The sequence below is a fragment of the Bufo gargarizans genome, chromosome 7 (assembly GCF_014858855.1).
Source record: "Bufo gargarizans isolate SCDJY-AF-19 chromosome 7, ASM1485885v1, whole genome shotgun sequence".
Lineage (NCBI taxonomy): Eukaryota > Metazoa > Chordata > Amphibia > Anura > Bufonidae > Bufo > Bufo gargarizans.
In genome coordinates this window covers 65901138-65920683 of record NC_058086.1, presented here as the reverse complement: position 1 = coordinate 65920683, position 19546 = coordinate 65901138, and the positions used below count along the sequence as shown (strand labels likewise).

Here is a 19546-nt window from a genome sequence, read left to right as displayed (position 1 = left end):
CTGGGCTTTATGGCAGAGTGGCCAGAATGAAGCCTATCCTCAGAATAAGGCTAGATGCACACAACCAGATGTGTTTTGTGGTCTGCCCAAAAAAAAAACGGATGACCTCCTTATGGCATCAGTTTTTTTGGTGGATCCATTGTGACAATGCAAAACGGACAAGAATAGGACATGTTATATTTTTGTTGCGGGGCTACGGGACGGAAATACAGATACGGATAGCACATTCTTTGCGGACCCATTAAAATGAATAGGTCTGCATCCTATCCACAAAAAAACGCAACGGACAACGGAACAAAATGCGTTTGTGTGAATGTAGCCTTAGGGCTCATGAACACGCATGTATTTTCTTTCCGTTTCCGTTCCGCTTTTTTTGCAGACCGTATGCGGAACCATTCACTTCAATGGGGCTGCAGAAAATACAGAAGTTACTCCGTGTGCATTCCGTTTCCGTTCCGTTACAGCTGGCCCCTAATCGAACAGTCCTATCCTTGTCCATAATGTGGACAATAATCGGACATGTTCTATTTTTTTGCGGAATGGACATACGGAAACGGAATGCACAGGGAGTACCTTCTGTTTTTTTTGTGGCCCCATTGAAATGAATGGTTTTGCATACAGTCCGCAAAAAAAACTGAATGAAAATACGTTCAAAGTCGTGAGTAAAGGGTCTAAATATTTATGTCAAGGCAAGACTTTAACTTTTCCTCTTCAATGAATTAGCAAAGGTTTTAAACATTCTGCTTTTCCTTTGTCATTATCGGGTATCGAGTGCAGAATGATGGGAAAAACTTGATTTTTTTATTGAAAATGTGAAAAAAGTGAAAAGATCTACAGACTTTCCAAATGGATTTCGCATGCATTTTCAATGAGCATATTTTTATCATGTTCACTAGTTCATTTTTAAAGAACATTCCCAATTAACAGAAGGTCTGATTTCACTTGCTTCAGCAGTTGCATGAGTAGGATGGAGTTCAGTCTGGACAACGTAACAAGCGTGTTTTAATATTAAGGGATTGCACATGCAGTCAGCTTACGCCTGATATTAGACTGCAGCAACCTAATATAAGTATATGGCAGTGGAAGTCCAGAAGTCAGCATTTCCGGAGAAAAAAAAATTGCAGTCCCATGTAAAAAATCATGTTTGACCACACAAGACTTAAAAATGCATATGGGGACCTAATGAATGCCCTCAGGGTAAAGACAGCCTGAACGTGTTTCCGTTTTCAGCTTCAAAATGTACAATGCTTTGTTCGCCCAATGAACTGTGGAATACTTCCCCAAATATCTGTACACTCAGTTTGCTTTAAAGAAGACCCGTCACCTCTCCTAAAATGTCAGTCTTAGTAACTACTTGCATCTCCCATGTAATAACCATTCTGGAGAATCTATTCTTATGGCTCTACGTTGCGCCATTCCTTTATTATTCCTACTAGAAGTGAGCAGTATAGGTACTGGAGGGTGAGACCAGTACTGGGTGTGTCTGACTCTGTCCAATTGGTGCTACTGGTGTCAGATTGTGCAGATTCACACCAGCGGCAGCCTTCTCCTCAGGCTGTTCCGGCGGGTGAACAGCCTGCCGGATCCGTGCTGCCGCTACTATAATGGGGGCGGGCCGGAGTTCTGGCGGCATCACGGCAAGCATGCTGAAAGGCGCCTGGAACAAAACTACGACCAGGCTGTCCACCCGCCGGAACAGCCTGCCGGAGAAGGCTGTCACTAGTGTGAAAGTAGCCTTACACAGGCAGATGATCAGGCAAACATTCGCCAATTGAAATGCTCATTTTCCTGTGTATAGGTTCCTAGTGATCAGCTGGTACGGAAACCTATGTGATAAAAGACAAAAAAAATAAAAAAATGCATGTTGTGTTTAAAAAATAAGGTAAAAATGGTCAAATGCAACACAAGAAAATGGCAGGAAAAATGCTTTGTGCTGTATTTCATAATGCACTGTAGGCACTAAAAGAACCTTTGGCTGCAGTAAGAAACACTTAAGGGGTTGTCTCATCTGACACAATGGGAGCATATCGCTAGGATCTGCACCTATCTCCTAAACAGAGCCCCGCAAAGTGGTGGCTGGAGGACTCCGGTGAGGCCACCGCCAAACTCTCTCCCCATAGAAGTGAATGGGAGCGCACTGTGCATGACCGTCCACCGCTCCTATTCACTTCTATGGGCCCAGCTCAGCTATTTTCGGTGGCCACATAGAAATTAATGGAGGTCAGCTGCAGCTGCGAAGTGCACCCTCCACCACTTTTGGAGCTACGTTCTTACACCTATCAGACAATGGGAGCATATCCTAGCAACAGAAGATGGAAAAACGAATCAGGGAGATTTATCTACCCCATACGCCAGTTTTCTGGTGTGAAAAGGTCGCAAACCCAGGGTTTGTGACTTTTTAAAAGCCATTGCGAGTAAATGTAATCGCAATTAGCGTTCATGCTTCCCTCTCCACTTTCTGAATAGGGGGCGTGATGCGGGCGATGTGTGGGGAGGGCCAGTTATCATCATTGATGCCAGTTTTCCGGTGTAAATGATGACTGTAGTCTATGCCAGCTACAGACGTCTCTTTCGTCATAAATTAAAGGCATCCTCCAGCAGATCAGGGGGATAGCAAGATATGCCAGTCTTGATAAATATGTCTTCATAAATCTAGCCTAATGTGAAACCCCACTTAAACAGCAGCTTAAGTATGGGGCAGACATGCCTTATGTGGACCTGTGAAGTTGCACCAAGAAGCCCCATCACCACCATAAAAAAAAAAAGGTTTCCCTATGGATTGTTAAAGGGGTAGTCCCATCACATACAATGGGGGCATATTGCTAGGATATGCCCCCATTGTCTGATAAATGCGGGTCCTACCTCTGACACCTACAACGAGAACAGAGTGAGGAGAGCTGTGGCTGGAGGAACCCAGATTTCGCAGGGTCCGTCCACCACCAAGCGCTGCTCCCATTCCTTTCTATGGGGCAGACGGTCCCATAGAAATTAATAGAGGCGGCTGCACATGCACAGTGCGCCCTCTGTTCATTTCCCAGCTCCGTTCTCATTGTAGGTGAGGGTCCCAGAGGTGGGCCCTGCACCTATCAGACAATGGGGGCATATACTAGCGATATGCCCCCATTGTGTGTGATGGTAAAACCCCTTTAAAGAGTATCATGGCTCACAATTACCGGTGGATCACAATCCACCATACAATAATTGGTACATCATTGAAGGACCTCCAATAAAGGAGCTCTTGGTTGGCTAATATGAGATAGTTCTCTTCCTTCCCAATGAGAGCTCATTTGCATACTTCTTACCATGAAGCATTACCTGCAAGTAAGTCTTCATACAATCGCAAGATCTCTTCATTGAGAACCATTACCTCTCAAAGCACAGGCGCCCTTTGCTGACAGCTATTTGTCATGTGTGGCCAGCGTTAGGCTGAACAACTATCTGTTGACCTTCACATCCAAAGATATCACAAACTACATTCTTAAAGGCGTCTTCCAGGAGTTTTATACTGTTCACTTATCCTATGTATAGGTCATCAGTATCTGATAGGTGGGCGTCCCACACCAAGGACCCCCACCAATCAACTGTTGGAGAAGGCGAAGCGCTGATAGTATCACCATGGCCTTCTCTCAGCTTTTCCTAGGCCAGTGACGACACGTTCATCGATCACGTAGCCTAGGCGCAGCTCAGCCCCATAGAAGTGATGAGGCTGAGCGTGATATGAAGCACAGCGCCGTCCATTGTATAGCGGCTGTGCTTGATATCGCGCTCAGCCTCATCACTTCTACGTGGCTGAGCTGCGCCTAGGCTACGTGATCGATGAACGTGTCATCACTGGCCTAGAAAAAGCTGAGAGAAGGCCATGGTGATACTATCAGCGCCGTGCCTTCTCCAACAGTTGATCGTGACGGTCCTGGGTGTCGGACCCTCACCTATCAGATTGGCAAGCAGGGAAAAGGCAGTGGCACTCACAGGAGCATCAGCGCCTTCTCAAAGAGTTGATCGGTCGGGGTCATCAGTATATAAGTCTCGAAATACCGCTTTAACCAACAGTTCTTCACGTCTTGTCCATGTAGGTCACTCCCTGACAATAATTAAAAGGGGTTTTCCGGGTGTCTAATACTGACGACCTATCCTCAGCTTAGGTCATCAATATCGGATCGGTGGGGGTCCAACTGCCAGCATCCTCGTCGATCAGCTATTTGAAGAGGTTGCGGCACTCCAGTCTCTTCCTAGGCCATTGATGTCATGTTCATTGGTCACAAACTCGGCGCAGCTCAGCCCCATTCAAGTGAATGGGGCTGAGCCGCTATCCCGAGCACAGGCACTATCCAACGGACGGCGCTGTGCTTGGTGAGCTGCAAGGAGAACTGCGGCCTCTTCAAACAGTTGATCATGGTGGGTGCCGTGAGTCAGACCCCCACCAGTAAGATACTGATGACCCATGCTGAGGCTAGGTCATCGATATTTAACACCCCTTTAATTAACCCACCATATTCCAAGCAGTGACTGCCATATACCATTGTTATGGCGTTTAGTAGGAGAACCCTCCTAAAGTAGTTGCAGTGCCAACCCAACCTATCCCTCTTTTCTTTTGCTGCTTTCATGGTGGCAAAAAAAAAAAAAAGGGAGCTGAGCCATCCATGCCAGGAATTTATAAAACAATTAGAGAGAGGTGAGAGCCGAATAAAGCACAGGATTCCCAGAAAGAAAGAAAAGCCATCATATTAGGATTCATTAGAGGTAGGGACAAGGCTCCCTAAGTGTAGGTCATCTGTCTTCCCCCTTTTTCTCTTCCTCCTCTACCCCCAGGCCTGGTGGTGCTAGAAGCTGTAAACCTCTCCTCTCGCAAAAGCGTTTGATCTCCTACTTAAAAGGGACGCCAGCAGAGTTAGAGGTTCCACTCCTTCAGTGCTGGAGGGGCAAGAGCAGAAGGAAAGGATTAAGAAGATGGTGTGAAGTGATAGATGGGGGATGAGAGGAGACGGAAAAAAATGCTTGGTAAATGCTGACAGATGAAGCACTGGGGCCACAGCTGGATGACGGGTGCTCCTTCCAAAATAATAATAATTTAAAAAAATAATTAAATATCTCTTGTTCCGATAAAAAAATGAGTTAATGTATGCATCGCTAGGGCAGAGTAGCTGAATTTGGAGGGGGGGGGGGTCTGCAAAAAAAAAAAAAAAGGTCACGTGACTTCTATGCTAAGGGTAACCTGAGGTCTTACAATTCACAAACCACTGATTTTGCAAATTCCATGGTGATTCTGCACAATGTACACAAATGGAGGAATATCGTGTGGCTCAGTAGTGCAGAACCTGAAAACTCGCTGCCCTCTGGGCAAAGGGAATTTTTTTTTCTTTCTTTTTTAATGAATGTAATTTATACGCTTTCTGAAGATTAGACGTACACGCGGTGCCGGGGGTATTCGTGTTGTCATCTGAGGATAAAATCCCATCGCCTGTGTGCTGTAAACTGAGAACTGCAAAGTGTGACCTGTGAATCCGGGGTTACGCGTCACGCATGATCCGCTCACTCATCCATATATATTCGCAGAACTCGCAAAGGTCTTAAAGGGGTATTCCAGTTTTGTGATATTGATGGATTATCATCAGGACAGGTCATCGATATCAGATTGGTGGAGGTCAAACTATCAGCACCCCCTGAAGATCAACTGCTTGAAGAGGCCGCGGTGCTCATGCACTCGCTGCGTCCTCTTCAATATCTACCTGCACGCCGTCTACATCGTAGCGGCGCTATGAGGTAATTACACCGCCCTCTCCCATTCATTTGAATGGGATGAACAAAATGTGCCGCCACTACAATGGAAATGGTATGCAAGTAAGCATTGAAGGGGACGCAGTGTAGGCGGAGATTTTGAGATTCTTCTGAGATTTTGACCTCCACCGATCTGATATCAATGACCTGTCCTGATGATAGGCCATCAATATCAAGAAACTGGAATACCCCTTTAAGATCTTCGCAAGTTCTGCGAATATATATGGATGAATGAGTGGAACAGCTGATCTTTGGGGGTGCCAACAGTCTGATATTGATGACCTGTCCTGATAATAGGTCATCAATATCATGAAACTGGAATAGCCCTTTAAGACCTTTCCGAGTCCTGCGAAAATATATGATCTTCGGGGGTGCCGACAGTCTGACCTCCACCAATCTGATATTGATGACCTGTCCTGATTAGGATCTGCAGGGGTGACGAGAGTTGGATCCCACATCATCAATTTAAAGGTCATCAATTTAAATTGACTAGAAAACCCCTTTAAACACCACTTATTGAAGGGAGCACACATAACACTCTATGGAGGAGAAGTTTGAAGATCCAGGGCCCTGATTCACAGGGGGAGATTTATAAAGACTGGCGTCTCCTGCGCTGATCTTGATATCCCCTGAACTGACGGAGGATGCTCCTAATTTATAGTGGGGCCTCGTCATATATTAGGCGTATCCTCTAGCAGTACGTATACATGATCTGAAATCTACAGCTCTAATTTTGAGCTGCGGCAGATTTCTGCGTTTGTTTGTGTCAGAAAACTGGTGTAAATGAAGATAAATGTGCTGGACCCCCGAAGCCCCCCTGACTAACGAACGATACTTGCGACAATATTTTGTCACAATGTCTGTTAAAAAATTGCAAAGACTATGTGGAAGATTTATCAAGGCTGGTGTTAAGGAAAACTGGCTTAGTTGCCCATAGCAACCAATCAGATTCCACCTTTCATTTTTCAGAGCTCCTTTGGAAAATGAAAGGTGGAATCTGATTGGTGGCTATGGACCACTAAGCCAGTTTTCATTTTACACCAGTTTTGATAAATCTCCCCCTATGTTTGTGATTTTTTTTCACCAGAAAACTGGGGAAGAAAGATAATAATGTCCCTCAAAAACTGTTAATAGAGCCCTGTGGCCATCACGTGATTTATAGTACTACCATGCTCCTATGTGGCACCTGGGCCTTAGTGTGACCACATCCTTGGCCCCTTCTTCTAGTATACCCTAATGTCTTCCATTAGTCGCTCTTGTGAGGGCTGTACGAGACAGGGGGCCATGTCATGTTTACATACATGTTGCCCATAGTAACCAATCACAGCACAGCTTTCATTTTTCAAGGGCACTATAAAAAATGAAAGAAATGCTGTGATAGGTTGCTATGGGAAACCTTTCAGACAGTTATAAATCTGCCCATCTATAGAGATCAATATGTCTCAAATTTGCAGAGACTGTCCCTAAAAAATTAGCAGCTCACAAAAGGGATGGATCTTATGGATGCCCCTGCTGTAAATGGGTGGCCTCATATAGTTTGGGGGGTGTTCTTGGGAGTGGAGACAATTTCTTAAATGGATAAAGATATGAGCTTATAATACCCAAGGGCCAAATTTTAAGGGTATGTTCACACGATATGTAAATTGGAAGAGGACTAGTACTGGCATTATGGCTGAAAGATTAACCAGTATGTGGGTGTCCCATATTCCCCAAGACAGATTATGCCATAACATGACCCAGCTCCTCAGGCAATGATATATCGCACCTTAGTAGTTAACCAACACTTTTTTTCTGTGCGGAATAGCAAGCTTTATTTAATTTATAGTGCCACTCGGAAGGCACGACGCAAGTCACAATGCAGGATGAATGAAATTGCATTCAGAAATATGCCCCATTCTACGTACTATGGAGTTTACAGTGCTGATAATAAGAGATACATCATTCAGATGTTGTGGATGTAGCAGTGCCGGACCTGTCATTGTAAATGCAGTTCTGAGTTGAGATATAATGCAGTGAACTTACCTGGAGTCCTATGTAAACCCCTTCTAGGACTTTGTGACATCTTATAGTTGTACTTAATGATGTACATGTATTACAGAATAAAATAAAATGGTGATTTCCACAATTGTATTAACAAAAGTATCATAATAACTTATTACAGAAGAAAAATGGTGCATCATATTGTAGTGGCCCTGTGCTATGACAATAGACAGATATTAGATGGATAGATAGATATTAAACGGTAATAAATAGACAGATAAATAATGGATAGATTGATAGATAGATAGATAGATAGATAATGGATAGATAGATAGATAGATAGATAGATAGATAGATAGCTGTTAGACAGATAGACAAATGATAAATAGATAGATAATTGAACACTAATAGATAGACATATAGATAATAGACAGATTAGATAGATAATAAATAGACAGACAGAATGATAGATAGCCAGATATATAGATCATTGATAGCTGTTAGACAGGTAGATAAATAATTGATAGATAGATAGATAGATAGATAGATATATTAGATATATACAGAGATAAATAGATAGATAGATAGATAGATAGATAGATACAGAGATAGATAGATAAATAGTTAATAGATAGATAGATATCTACAGAGATAAATAGATAGATATAGATATTAGATATATACAGAGATAAATAGATAGATAGATAGATAGATAGATAGATAGATAGATAGATAGATATTAGATATATACAGAGATAAATAGATAGATAGATAGATAGATAGATAGATAGATAGATACAGAGATAGATACAGAGATAGATACATAAATAGATAGATAATAGATAGATAGATAAATAGATAATAGATAGATTGATATTAGATAGATACATAGATAAATAGATAGATAATAGATAGATAGATAGATAGATAGATAGATAGATAGATAATAGATAGATAGAAAATAGATAGATACATAGATAAATAGATAGATAATAGATAGATAGATAGATAGATAATAGATAGATAGAAAATAGATAGATACAGAGATAAATAGATAGATATTAGATAGATAGATATTACAGTATATATACAGAGATAGATATTAGATAGATAGAGAGATAAATAGATAATAGATAGATATTACAGTATATATACAGAGATAGATATTAGATAGATACAGAGATAGACAGATATTACAGTATATATACAGAGATAGATATTAGATACATAAATACATAGATAGATAGACAGATATTACAGTATATATACAGAGATAAATAGATAGATATTAGATAGATAGATATTACAGTATATATACAGAGATAGATATTAGATACATAAATACATAGATAGATAGACAGACAGATATTACAGTATATATACAGAGCACTATGTGGCCATCTCAGTCCTGGCACTTAGACCCTTGGCTCCTTCACCCCCTCCACACGTGCAGTACGATCCGTACACGATGCTATAGGAGCCCCCAGCTACCTGCAGCCATCTCCTGCCGTCCTAGCCACTTCCCCCCGCAGCCCGGTGCCCTCCATGTCACAGGGGCAGAGCTGTGCCCCCCTCTATAGGCGGCATTAGTGTTACCTTAGAGGTGGAGGATCCGGGGCTCGGGCACAGCAGGATGAGCAGCAGGATGAGCCCGGGGGGGCGGCGGTGAGGTGCACACATCCCTGTACTGCAGCAGGAAAAGCCTGGGGACCGGCTGGGGCTGCCCGCTCCCTCCCCGCATGGCCAAGTAATTACAGGCTCTGAGCTGTGTGAGGCTGGGGGAGCTCCGGGACAGGGGGAGGGGGAGAGGGGGCACAGGAGGGACAGCGAGAGGTAGACAGATAGGAGGACAAGGGGGAGGCCTGGGGTGGCCACTTGGAGAACCCCGAAAGGGAGGACATCACACCCCGAAAGGGAGGACATCAGACCCCGAAAGGGAGGACATGGTGCCGGTGACAGAGGTGCACAATAGTTCAATACTACAGAATACAGTACAGATTGTGAAGAGAGAGGAGCTGAGGCTGTATATAATTATATATGTACTACAGCTGGTAAAAGTTATACACCTTCTGGTATATCATATATTACAAGATGTATAACTTATACCATATACCTACAATATGTACATATATAATTATATACAGGAGATGCCCAGGTTATACCAGCATGATCCATATCACTATATACAAGAACAGCCGTAAATATATAATTATATACAGGAGATACCCAGGTTATACCAGTATGGTCCATATCATTATATACAAGATGTATAACTTCTACCAGCCGTAAATATATAATTATATACAGGAGATACCCAGGTTATACCAGCATGGTCCATATCACTATATACAAAAAGATGTATAACGTATACCAGCCGTACATATATAATTATATACAGGAGATACCCAGGTTATACCAGTATGGTCCATATCACTATATACAAGAACAGCCGTAAATATATAATTATATACAGAAGATACCCAGGTTATACCAGCATGGTCCATATCACTATATACAAGAAGATGTATAACGTATACCAGCTGTACATATATAATTACATACTAGAGATGCCCAGGTTATACCAGCATGGTCCATATCATTATATACAAAAAGATGTTATACGGTATAATATCTTCTTGTATATATATGGACCACGCTGATGATATAACCTGGGTATCTCCTTATATGATTATATATGTACAGATGGTATGTACAGATTAATATACCAGAAGATGTATAAGTTATACCAGGCCAGCTCATATATAATAATATAGAGAAGTTACCAAGGCCAGATGGTAACTAGTAGTACCTGGGCCTAGTGCCTAGTGGGCTGGCTGGCTCAGGCTGAATGCTGCTGAATCGACTTGGCAGTGGGCCAGGGCCACGAGCCTGAACGCTGGAGGCTAGCTGGGCTCACTGTGGGCGGCATGCTCTGGCTGGGTGGTTTGAGGTGTCTGAGACGCTGAGTGACTCAGAGTGAGTGCTGCAACTGGCTGGCAGAGAGAGCGAGAGCAATGGGGGTGAGTCACTGTGCAGTATAGAGTCTACAGTGGGCAGTGGCAGACTAGTAGTGTGGCACCCGCGGTGAGGTCCCGTCCCGCGCTCCTCTGTTCCCGAGTCCCGACTTCCCGCCTGCACAAACCAGAATTGGGCGGTGCAGCTGCAGCGCTGAAAATGTTGTGACGTCACATAAATGCGCAGTGTGATCCAAACGTGCTGCCAGGCGCTGCCTATTACCAATTGGTACTTAAAGTGACCATGCCTGAGCGGACCCGCCGTCCCATCAACCATAACAACAAAAAAGGAGGGCTTATGGCCGTCTGTCCTGGCCTTGCGCCAGACGGAAGACCAGGACTCTAAAAACCGGACTGTCAGGCCTAAAACCGGATGTCTGGCCACCCTAGGGAGGCCTCAGGGATGGGGCAAAGGAAAACTACACAGGGATCAGCTGATGGCATCCAATTTTTTAATTATATGTCATTTTTTAATCAGAGCCAATCAGAAACTGAATGAAAATGAAGTATAAAGTTTGCCAAAATCCACCACCACTGTCAAGTCCAGCACCGCGGTAATAATCCACAGCCGCTGTCAACTGCTGTCAAAAACCATGACCGGAAGGATGAGGTCCACCAAAATCCACAACCCTGGTCAAAATCCACCAGTAGTGACATAATCCACAACCACTTTCAAAATCCACGACCACTGTCAAAATCCATGACCATCAGCACTGTCATAATCCTGCAAATAAATATTCCTAATATTTATTGTATTTATCATTGAAAAAAGCTACCAATAAATATGCTACTATACCAAGAAATACTCTTCCCTTAAAATAAATATTTTTATTAGTTCATATTAAAACATCAAAAATAAATATGATATTGGGTCAACCAAACTTTCCTACAGTCGGTTATCACAAGTCAAAAGAAAACTATCAACTATCCAATCATACTGTATGTACACTGTGACTACAGTGTAGCTACAGTATCTACAGGAAAAATGTGCTAAAAAAGGTAAGGTTGCTCCAATGCTAGTAGAAGTATTTGTGAAGAAATTGGAATAAATCAATGGGGGGGGGGGGCACTCATTATTTGGCAATAATATGGGCTGCTATACATAAGAACAATTTATTAGTAAATATATATAAAAAAAAACATAAAAATGATACGTGGCATATAAATAGATTACAACAGGAACGACTGCATACAACTCTATAAAAATAAAAAGTTCCTTCTGGAACAATATAGATAGGATGTTGATCTTCTGTATATAAATCCCGTGATTTTCAATGGGATAGTTGATTTTGGCGAAGTTTGTATCAAGCACGCTGAGATACGTACTGATCCTCACAATATAAATATATGCAGGGTACCTGGTATATATCACCCGTGCACCGGGGAAAATAATGCAGTGTTTGCCAGTCCCTGAATGTCAATTGTATCCAGGTTTAAACTTATACATTGGTATATGGGGTAATGTACTTTACCACTCCGCAGTTTCTTCAAGGCTCCGTGGTCAAAGGCTGGCTGAGGAGCGCGGGATCCAAATTTTACTTTTTCCTGCGAGGAGCTATGTGGCATCGGAGCCTTGAAGAAACTGCGGAGTGGTAAAGTTAACTCTAGGACTGTTTAAAGCAGGGGTGCACAACCTGCGGTCCGGGGACCACATGTGGCCCTCGATATCATTCTGCATAGCCCCCAACCATCTGGTGACAGATAAGTATGTCTATGTCTTTTGGTTGCTCACCATGCATTTTTTATGTGTTCTCCTATTAGATTGGAATCTTAGGGTGGGATGTGACCATTTATAGCATATGCTGTATGTATAATATGCCATAAATACAGTATTTTAGTTGGTAATACCCCTTTAACTTTTATTTTCGTCCCTTGGGATTCTTTCAGTCTGACAATGTGGGCCCCGACCAGTTGTGCACCCCTGGTGTAAAGGGAATCCTGTGGTAGTTTGGTAGAGGAGGAACCATCGTCTGACTCTTTTGATAGTTTAGGTTGTGCTCCTTGGTCCAACAAAATTCTTTATACTCGGGGGCAGCTGTGAGACTACAACTCCTAGCATGCACAATTACCCATAAAAATGAAAGGAGGATTGTGGGAGCTGTAGTTTCAGAACAGCTGGAGTGCCGGAGGTTGCTGATCCCTGATCTAGTAGAACCCTCTAGAGAAGCCATTGCTTTGTACTTTGTGGCAGAACCATTGCTGAGTGATGTCTTCTATAAGAAGAGGATTAAAGGGCGTTGTCACTGTTGTCTCTCATAAGCATCTTTATTTGAATGCAAAAAATGCCTGACAGTAATGAACCAGGAAATATCTATATCAGTCATGCTGAAAGAGACATATATATATATGTAGTGTTGAAATGTCCTCCAGGCCCATGGTTAGCTATTTCTGTCAAGTCAGATTCTGATTTTGCTATTCCAGTGTCTAAGGATAGATATGGGTTCATGAAGAGGAGCTGAAGTGTGGGTGACACTGGCTGGAGTCTAACAAATGAGTTTTTGCTGGTGGAGGAGGAGAGGAGCCGCGGAGGAAGTAAGTGTATGACAGTGTATGGGAGCACGGTTATATGGTCGCTATCACTGCCGCTATTGTATGGGCATACAAGTTTAAGCTAATATACAGTCATGTGAAAAAATTAGGACACCCTTTGAAAGCATGTGGTTTTTTGTAACATTTTTAATAAAAGTTTATTTCATCTCCGTTTCAACAATACAGAGAGATTAAAGTAATCCAACTAAACAAAGAAAACTGAAGAAAAGTCTTTTCAAGATCTTCTGTAAATGTCATTCTACAAAAATGCCTATTCTAACTGAGGAAAAAGATAGGACACCCTCACATGTATTCCCTCTTAAATTGGCTCAGATCTCACACAGGTATATCACACCAGGTGCACATAATTAGTAGATCGTTACTCTGCATGTTGAATGAGGCTTGCCCTATTTAAACCTCAGACATTTAGTTTGGTGTGCTCCTGACTGTTGAAGTGAGAGTGAGCACCATGGTGAGAGCAAAAGAGCTGTCAGAGGACTTCAGAAAAAAGATTGTAGCAGCCTATGAGTCTGGGAAGGGATTTAAAAAGATCTCAAAAGATTTTGAAATCAGCCATTCCACTGTCCGGAAGATAGTCTACAAGTGGAGGGCTTTCAAAACAACTGCCAACATGCCCAGGACTGGTCGCCCCAGCAAGTTCACCCCAAGAGCAGACCGCAAGATGCTAAAAGAGGTCTCCAAAAACCCTAAAGTGTCATCTCGAGAACTACAGCAGGCTCTGGCTACTGTTGATGTAGAAGTACATGCCTCTACAATCAGAAAGAGACTGTACAAGTTTAACTTGCATGGGAGGTGTGCAAGGAGGAAACCTTTGCTTTCCAAGAGAAACATTGAGGCCAGACTGACATTTGCCAAAGATAAAGTTGACAAAGACCAGGACTTCTGGAATAATGTTCTTTGGACAGATGAGTCCAAAATTGAATTATTTGGACACAACAGCAGAGGACATGTTTGGCGTAAACCAAACACAGCATTCCAAGAAAAGAACCTCATACCAACTGTGAAGCATGGAGGTGGAAGTGTCATGGTTTGGGGCTGCTTTGCTGCAGCAGGACCTGGTCAGCTCACCATCATAGAATCCACGATGAATTCTACTGTGTATCAGAAGGTGCTTGAAGAACATGTGAGACCATCAGTTAGAAAATTAAAGCTGAAGCGGAACTGGACCATGCAACATGACAATGACCCAAAACATACTAGTAAATCAACCAAAGATTGGCTGAAAAAGAAGAAATGGAGAGTCCTGGAATGGCCAAGTCAAAGTCCAGATTTGAATCCCATTGAGATGCTGTGGGGTGACTTGAAAAGGGCTGTACGTGCAAGAAACCCCTCAAACATCTCACAGCTGAAAAAGTTCTGCATTGAGGAGTGGGGTAAAATTTCCTCAGACCGATGTCGAAGACTGGTAGATGGCTACAAGAACCGTCTCACTGCAGTTATTTCAGCCAAAGGAGGTAACACTCGCTATTAGGGGCAAGGGTGTCCTATCTTTTTCCTCAGTTAGAATAGGCATTTTTGTAGAATGACATTTACAGAAGATCTTGAAAAGACTTTTCTTCAGTTTTCTTTGTTTAGTCGGATTACTTTAATCTCTCTGTATTGTTGAAACGGAGATGAAATAACCTTTTATTAAAAATGTTACAAAAAACCACATGCTTTCAAAGGGTGTCCTAATTTTTTCACATGACTGTATGAATTCAATAAACAGCCAATTTTCAGAGGGCAATGATATGGAGTATGTTGTCATACAGGGACTTTGTACCATTTCACTGTACTAATCGGGTCCTGTATGTCTGTACTAACTGCACATGATATAGTGGTACTAATGGAGCACCACCCATAGCACTGTTCATAGTATGAGGCTGTTATATTTGGCCAGTGTGAGGCATTGTGGCACTGAATGTAACAATTATGTGACCACTGTGTGCCATTCACTACCAATAGTGGGGCTATTATTAGAGAGAGAAAGAGAAAGAAGCTAAATGAAAGAGGAAGAAACTGAATGAAAGAGAGAGACAGAATGAAAAGAGAAAGTAGAATGAAAGAGAGAAAGGAGAATGCAAGAGAGAATGAAAGAGAAAGAAGAATGAGAGAGAAAAGGAGAATGCAAGAGAGAATGAAAGATAAAGAAGAATGAGAGAGAAAGGAGAAAGAGAGAAAGGAGGATGCAAGAGAGAATGAAAGAGAAAGGAGAATGAGAGAGAAAGGAGAATGAGAGAGAAAGGAGAATGAGAGAGAAATAAACAGAGAGGGAGAAAGAAAGAAAAAAGAAAAGAAAAAAAAAAGAAGAAAAAAAAAGAAAATAAATACCATTTAATACCAATAGTAGGACTATTTTTTGAGAAAGAATGAAAGAAAAAATAAAAGAAAATGAAAGAGTGAGCGACAGAACAAGGAAGGAAGAGTATACGCAGGGTTTGGGGTATGCTGGGCAGATAAAAATCATTATGAAACTGGAGAACCCCTTTAAGCTTACTGTAAATCATCTTAAAATGAAACCAAACCATTCTATAAAAGCACAAATTACATGAAATGACTTTCTGTTCCCTTTAGGAGCTCAGCAGCTTTCTCTATCTATAGACTGTTCAGTACTCAGTCAGTTTCAGAAATAAAACAGAACCTTTATTTATTTGACAAATATTTACATTTAAGAAGTTTCCATAACAGTAAAGACGACTACAATAAATAAGTTACATTTTACATAAATCACACAACGCGCCAACGTGATTTATGTAAAATGTAACTTATTTATTGTAGTCGTCTTTACTGTCAGATACATAATAGACGTGTGTTTATTGCAGCCATCGCAGTCCAGGATATGTGATCTGATATTGTATGTTTTTGGTTTAGGACTCCCAATAGCTGCCTCCTCCCGCAGGTTTTCCAGTCTGTCTGTAAGCCCCCAGGTCTTCTGTATTAGCAGCAAGGATGAGGGGGCTGCTGATGTGACTTCCCTCTGTCAAGCTTTCTGCACAGACGAACCAGAAGAATATCTCTCCGAAGAGCATTCACTGGCAATGTCATGGACAAGAAGGTTACACTGTAAAAATTAAAGGATGCTTAGTAAGATAAGACTTGTTAAAGTAAGTAATACCTCCAAAGTACCCCCCACTGTTTACCTACTTCAAGGGGGAGGCTGCTCTTCAGACTTTGTCAGGGGTGGGAGCCCCCTGGTAGCAATCAACCATCCACCTCCCTCCTGACCAAGGAATTATTTAAAGTGGAATCAGGTGGCTGACACTGAGCTGTGAGGGGGAGGTCTGCGGCGCACATGTGGACAGCTGATCTGACGTCCTCACTATCCCCTGCAGATAACTGTCTTCATCTGGTCCATTTCAGGCATCTGTCTCTGGACCAGTTCCATATGGTTGACGTTTCCGTACACTTGTGAACACAATCAGGAATAGTACCTACCCCGCAGAACCCATGTCATGTCGCCTGAACATATGTTATTACATTATAAACACATGAGTGACTACATCACAGAGAACAGTAAACGGGTATTCCGGTTACTATAAGTTATTACCTACCCACTGGATGGGATCGGACCCCCAGGATCCAGAAAATGGGAATCCCGTTCCCCCGTTGTGCCACTCCATTCATTCTCTATAGCAGGGATCAGCAACCTCCGGCACTCCCATCATGCACACTTGCTTGGCTGCTCTCTAAACTCCCACACAAGTGGAAAGAGCATGCTGGGAGTTGTTGTTTCACAACATCTGGAGTGCCGAAGGTTGCTGATGCCTGCTCTATAGGATTGTAGAGTATTCCTCTATCCACAGGCAAGTGCTGTACTCCGTTATCTCCAGAACTCCCATTGAGATGAATGCACCGACACACGCATGATTGACCTTTCGCCCCATTCATTCGGGGAGGGAACCCCGCAGGTTACAGGGTACCCATTCTCGTGATCAGTGCAGGTCCTAGTGGTAGGGTTCCCTCACGATCTAATACTTATCTCCTACCCTGTGGATAGGGGATAACTTGCTACAACTGAAATACGGCTGCTGCCAAACTTTTTCATGGGGGAACTTTTTATGGTCTTGTAAAAACCGCAAGAAAACTCATACATTTTTTAAAACCTGTTTTTTGGAGTTGTTGTTCTCAATCCCAGTGTTATAGCAGCGCGTATGGAACCACTGTGTTGGCCAACCGGTTTGACTTAGGGCTAAACCTAAGGGCAGTCCCCAAGTACAGGGATCTGAACTTCGCTGTAGGGAACCACCAGAAAGGTACTACCTGGAATAGTCCCGATGTGGATGACAGTTGACCCATGAGGGGATCAAGGTACCAAGTAATAAGGCAAAAAAAAGGCCGAGGTCAGGGCAGGCAGAGTTCGTGCAAATTTATGATACTGGTCTGAGGTCAGGGCTAGCAGCAAAGGGTCAAAATGATAACCAGGTGCAGATCAGGTCAGGCAACTAAAAGTCAAAACGATAACCAGGTGCAGATCAGGTCAGGCAACTAAAAGTCTAAATCCGGTAAACAAGCACAGATAACTACACTGCAGACAACATAAAACAAACGCCTTATCAGGAACTTAGCAAAGTAGGAACCTAATTGCTCTGGCAAGGAAATGAGGTCAGAACCACAGACTTATAGCAGAAAGGCGATTAGCAATTAGAAGCAGCAGCACAGAGCAAGGGTCGGAGGGGAGTGGTAGTGAAGGTAAAAAATGGGAGTAGTGTTCACTGAGTAATCTTCCTAATAGAAGTAGCAGAGCAGCGACGGAACCCAACCTGTCTTCTGTGTGCTTTCCGCATCCGTATGTCCGTTCCACAAAAAACTAAACATGTCCTATGCTTGGCTGCAAACGCAGACCACAGACCCATTGAAGATGGGTCTGCAAAAAAATAAATAAAAATAAATGCAACACGGACATCAGCTGTATTTTGCGGACTGTAAAACGCATACTCTTATCGTGCAGGCCCCAAGTGTTACATACAAAATAAACCCGCTTAAAGGGGTTGTCCAAATCATAAAAAAATCCCAGACGATCCCTGCAATAGCATGAAGTAAAAATGTATCTTCTACTCATCCCCTTCTCCAGCATCGATCCCTCCTGCCTTTGCGGTTATGCTGAGGATAGCAATAGGCTGCAGCGTTGACGTTCCATACTTCTGCACGTCATAGGTCAATACAGATATCTGAATGGGACCTAAACTTGTACAGTTTCTACGTTACTTCTAAAGCAGTCCATATTGTCTATCGTATTCTGTTAACTTAAAGACAGCCTCCTGGTCACATCACTGTATGTATTTTTGTGTTTCTCGCCTCCAAAAATGATTTCCTTCGAAATGTCTCTTCTTCATACTGTGCCTTGTAGTCTCTTCCTGTGTTTCTTTCTCCAGCTGGCCATTGCTCTTGAACCAGATGTCTCTGTTTGACTGAAGATCTTCATCTCCTGAAGTTCTTGCTCTTGTAACGCAGCTGATAAATCCATCATCTTATTGTGAGTTGGGATTTCACTGTTGATAGCTTCTCCATGTGTGGCCGAAGAGAGTCTGTCTGTAAGACGGTATGGAAGGGGGGTGCCGCCATTATCTCTGAAGCCCTGTTCTTCCTTGCACGTCACACCAGATCACTGTCGTTTTCTGGACTGTGGGAAATCAAACTGGTCTGTCCTATATACAGTCAGGTCCATAAATATTGGGACATCAACACAATTCTAACATTTTTGGCTCTATACACCACCACAATGGATTTAAAATGAAACAAACTAAATGCTTAACCTGCAGACTGTCAGCTTTAATTTGAGGTTATTTACATCCAAATCAGGTGAACGGTGTAGGAATTACAACAGTTTGCATATGTGCCTCCCACTTGTTAAGGAACCAAAAGTAATGGGACAATTGGCTGTTCAGCTGTTCCATGGCCAGGTGTGTGTTATTCCCTCATTATCCCAATTACAATGAGCAGATAAAAGGTCCAGAGTTCATTTCCAGTCTGCTATTTGCATTTGGAATCTGTTGCTGTCAACTCTCAAGATGAGATCCAAAGAGCTGTCACTATCAGTGAAGCAAGCCATCATTAGGCTGAAAAAACAAAACAAACCCATCAGAGATATAGCAAAAACATTAGGCATGGCCAAAACAACTGTTTGGAACATTCTTAAAAAGAAGGAAGGAACGCACCGGTGAGCTCAGCAACACCAAAAGACCCGGAAGACCACGGAAAACAACTGTGGTGGATGACCGAAGAATTATTTCCCTGGTGAAGAAAACACC

General features: G+C 42.6%; 1 protein-coding gene across 1 annotated transcript in view; it reads right to left on the bottom strand.

The window, feature by feature from the left end:
- LOC122944162 (ADAMTS-like protein 2) overlaps positions 1-18765 on the bottom strand; it is a 75312-nt gene extending 56547 nt beyond the window's left edge. The window contains exon 1 of the mRNA XM_044302393.1: positions 18634-18765. Within this exon, the coding sequence (XP_044158328.1) occupies positions 18634-18765 (132 nt within the window). The remainder of the gene's footprint in view (positions 1-18633) is intronic.
- Between the last annotated feature and the right edge of the window lie 781 nt (positions 18766-19546).